Source organism: Helobdella robusta, assembly GCF_000326865.2.
Source record: "Helobdella robusta unplaced genomic scaffold HELROscaffold_14, whole genome shotgun sequence".
Taxonomy (NCBI): Eukaryota; Metazoa; Annelida; class Clitellata; order Rhynchobdellida; family Glossiphoniidae; genus Helobdella; species Helobdella robusta.
The window spans coordinates 52,428-56,106 of record NW_008703782.1 but is presented as its reverse complement, the minus strand read 5'-3'; the positions used below and the strand labels follow the sequence as shown (position 1 = coordinate 56,106).

The 3,679-nt window shown below is 35.9% G+C and overlaps 1 protein-coding gene across 1 annotated transcript; it reads right to left on the bottom strand.

The window, feature by feature from the left end:
• Positions 1-1,737: 1,737 nt before the first annotated feature.
• HELRODRAFT_156498 (hypothetical protein) lies at positions 1,738-2,856 on the bottom strand (the record flags this gene model as incomplete). Its single annotated transcript, XM_009014495.1, has 3 exons — positions 1,738-2,021; positions 2,079-2,080; positions 2,171-2,856. The coding sequence occupies 3 exons, from the start codon at positions 2,854-2,856 to the stop codon at positions 1,738-1,740; spliced, it is 972 nt and encodes a 323-aa protein (XP_009012743.1).
• Between the last annotated feature and the right edge of the window lie 823 nt (positions 2,857-3,679).

Sequence of the window (3,679 nt, the reverse complement as noted above, 5' to 3'; positions counted from 1 at the left end):
CCCATACATATATACATTCAATAAAACGCATGCTTTATCACCACAACCTAGATCACAACCACACATACACTCAATACATGAAAAATTCACCCGTGCTCCCCCTTAATTCTTATTGGCTGGCCATTTAAATTTATTCAGGTCACTGCTTGACCCACTTAAATGCCATTGGTCTCTGACGTGTACGCGCCGGGCCGTACATTAAAATGGTGCCTAATTGATGAATGCTGATTGGTTGATATTCCTGGCCGAACGTGACGTAAGAAACGCAAGACGACGATGATGATAATGATGTTGTTGCTGCTACTGATTGTTTAGTAAATTATGTTGTTGTTGTTGGGGTTGATTAGGATGACGAAGTTTATGTTAATGATGATGACGTCAATTTTGCCTACTCAGATTTTAATAATAAACCTACATACATACAGCATAGATATAAAAACGTAAACAACCATAACATAGATACAAAAACATAAACAACCCTAACATAGATACAAAAACGTAAACAACTATAACATAGATACATAAATGTAAACAACACCAGCATAGATAAAATATTTCACACAGACACCGGAAACATAGATAGGAGAATATGTTAAAATATAGACGGAAAGCCGAACTGCGCACCATAGAATTAATAAACGCTTGTTTCTTTCGAGATGGGCGAAAATAGGTTGCTGTAACATCGTCCATTTATTACGTCTATGGTTGCAACTTTGGGTTATTGTATCTTTGCAGTGGCAATAGAATTTTTCTTTTTGGTCTAAGGTTCTTTTTTATTTCATTTTTAGTACTATTTTTTTCCTCCCTAAATTTAAAATATTATATAGTGACAATAATAATATTAATAATAACAATAATAATTATATTAATAATAATTAATATGAATAATAAAATTATATAAATAATTAAATTAATAATGCGAACAGTAATAATAACAGCATGTTATTATTGACAAAATCCGTTAGTTTTCTAACCACTACTAGTTTACCACTACTAATTCTGCCGCTACTACTACTACTTCTGCTGCTGCTGCTACTACTACTACTACTACTACAATTACTACTACATTCTACAACTACAACCACCACTACTACTACTTCGGCTGCTACTTCTACTACAACATTACTAATAGCATTACTACAAGCAGTTTATGTGGCGACTAATGCCTCTCCGTTTTTTCATTTTTTTTATTTTTGAAAAATTTTCGAAGAATTATTTTTCTTTTAACGAAAAAATTATATCATCACCTACAACGTCATCATCATCATCATTATTATCCTCATCATCATCATCATCATCATCATCATAAATAGGAATGACACACAAAAATTCTAAAAAAAATAAGTAAACATACATATATACATACATACATACATACAAACGAACATACATACATAAGAAATAATGAAATATACAAAACAAATATAGAGTGACATGATATCTTCATTTTCTGTCTTACAATTATAATCTTTGGTGTCGAAACGTCATTTTCGTTTTGGGGTATCGCATTTTTTCATTTTTTCACATTTTTTAAGTTTCTCCAAACACATTTACATATACAAATATATGCATTTTCAATGTTTTTTTGCATCAAATAAAGAAAATAATTTGAATAAATATCAAAAATGTCAAGAAACATCAAAAGTCGCAGAATGGAATGAAAGGTTTGAAATTCTCTTTTCTTCACACAAGGTCGGCTACGTTCATGGGCATTTCGTCAATTTGTGTCCCGTAATATTATTCGATATCTCTGAGTATCCGGACGTCTTCCTGTTTCACGAAGTTGATGGCGATCCCCTTCCTCCCAAATCTGCCCGAACTCCCAATCCTGTGAATGTACAACTCTCGATTGCTCGCAAGGTCGTAGTTGATGACGAGCGAAACTTGCTGGACGTCAATACCTCTAGCCCAGAGGTCCGTAGTTATCAGAACTCTGCTTCCTCCGGATCTGAATTCCTGCATTATGGTCTCCCTTTCTTTTTGAGGCATGGACGCATGCATGAAAGCAACTACAAGTTGTTCTTATGCATCTTCTCGGTCAGCCAGTCTACTTTCTTTCTCGTGTTGCAAAAGATGACGGCTTGCGATATAGTCATCGTATCGTAAATGTCACACAGTGTGTCAAATTTCCATTCTTCCCTTTCTAAAAAATTGTTTCAGTCCCTCCAACGTCAACTCATCACGCTTCACCAATATCCTGATCGGATCGTTCATGAATTTGCAGGTCATCTCTAGGATGTCGTGTGGGAACGTTGCAGACAGGATGACAACCTGGATGGCTGGAAGCAGGTACCTGTACACATCATATATCTGATCCTTGAAACCTACCTTTAACATTTCATCCGCTTCGTCTAAAACCAACAACCTTATCGATCGTGTTCTCAAATTTTTTCTCTTAATCATATCGAAAACTCTGCCAGGCGTGCCAGAAATAACATGCTGTCCGAAGTCCAACTTTCTAATATCTTCCCCGAGACTCGTCCCACCAATGCAGGCGTGGCATTGCACGCTTATGTGGTCTCCCAGAGCCAACAAAACCTTCTGATTCTGCACGGCCAGTTCTCTGGTTGGTGACAAAACAAGCGCCTGTGTCTCCTTCACTTCGGTGTCGATATTCTGAAGGAGTCCGATGGAGAACGTGGCCGTCTTGCCGGTGCCCGACTGGGCCTGAGCGATGACATCCTTGCCTCTTACGATCGGAAGGATGGCGCGCTGCTGAATGGCGGATGGCTTCTCAAATCCATACGCGTAGATCCCGCGGAGAAGTTCGCGTCGTAGTTTCATCTCCTTGAATGTTGGCACGATGTCCACCTGCTTCGAGGTCTCAAAGTCAATGTTCTTCAAGTTCAACTCCATTTCTGAAAAATAGTTCGCAAGAAAATTTTAAAATAATTTCAATCAGTAGATATGATCAGACCTCAAAGACAAGGCCAAATGGTGCACTGTGGACGCGTTACTGCTATATATATATAGTTCCAAAAACAACGATGGCTAACCAAGATTGTATAGCACTGTAAATTTATTTGTAATTTATTGTTCGTTATTATTTATTATTAATTAGTATAATTATTTTAAATTCGTTTATTATTATAAATGAAATTTTTGTTTCATCGTGAAATTTTTTTTCTTAGTAACTTTTTAAAAGGCTGTATGCTTTTCCCATACAAGATCAAATTCATTTTTTAATTACATCTCCTGTGGTTGCACTTAAGATAGGTTTTGGCTGGTTGGTTAGCTGCTTGGTTGATTGATTGGTTGGTTGGTCGGTTGGTTAATTAATTGGTTGGATAGTTGGTTAGCTGCTTAGTTGATTGGTTGGTTAGTTAATTGATTGGTTGGATAATTGGTTAGCTGCTTAGTTGATTGGTTGGTTGGTTGGTTAGTTAATTGATTGGTTGGATAATTGGTTAGCTGTTTGGTTGATTGGTTGGTTGGTTGGTTAATTGATTGGTTGGTTAATTGACATTTTCGGTTTACATTTTCGTGAACTGTAAACTTCATCATCACCATTCTCATCATTGTCATCATCAACATCTATAAAGACAATCATCGTTATCAACAACATCGCATTACTACTACAACAAATAATAATAATAATAATAATAATAATAATAATAACAACAACAATAATAATAATAAAAATAATGGTCATCATCATCACCGCCATCATCATCTTAAT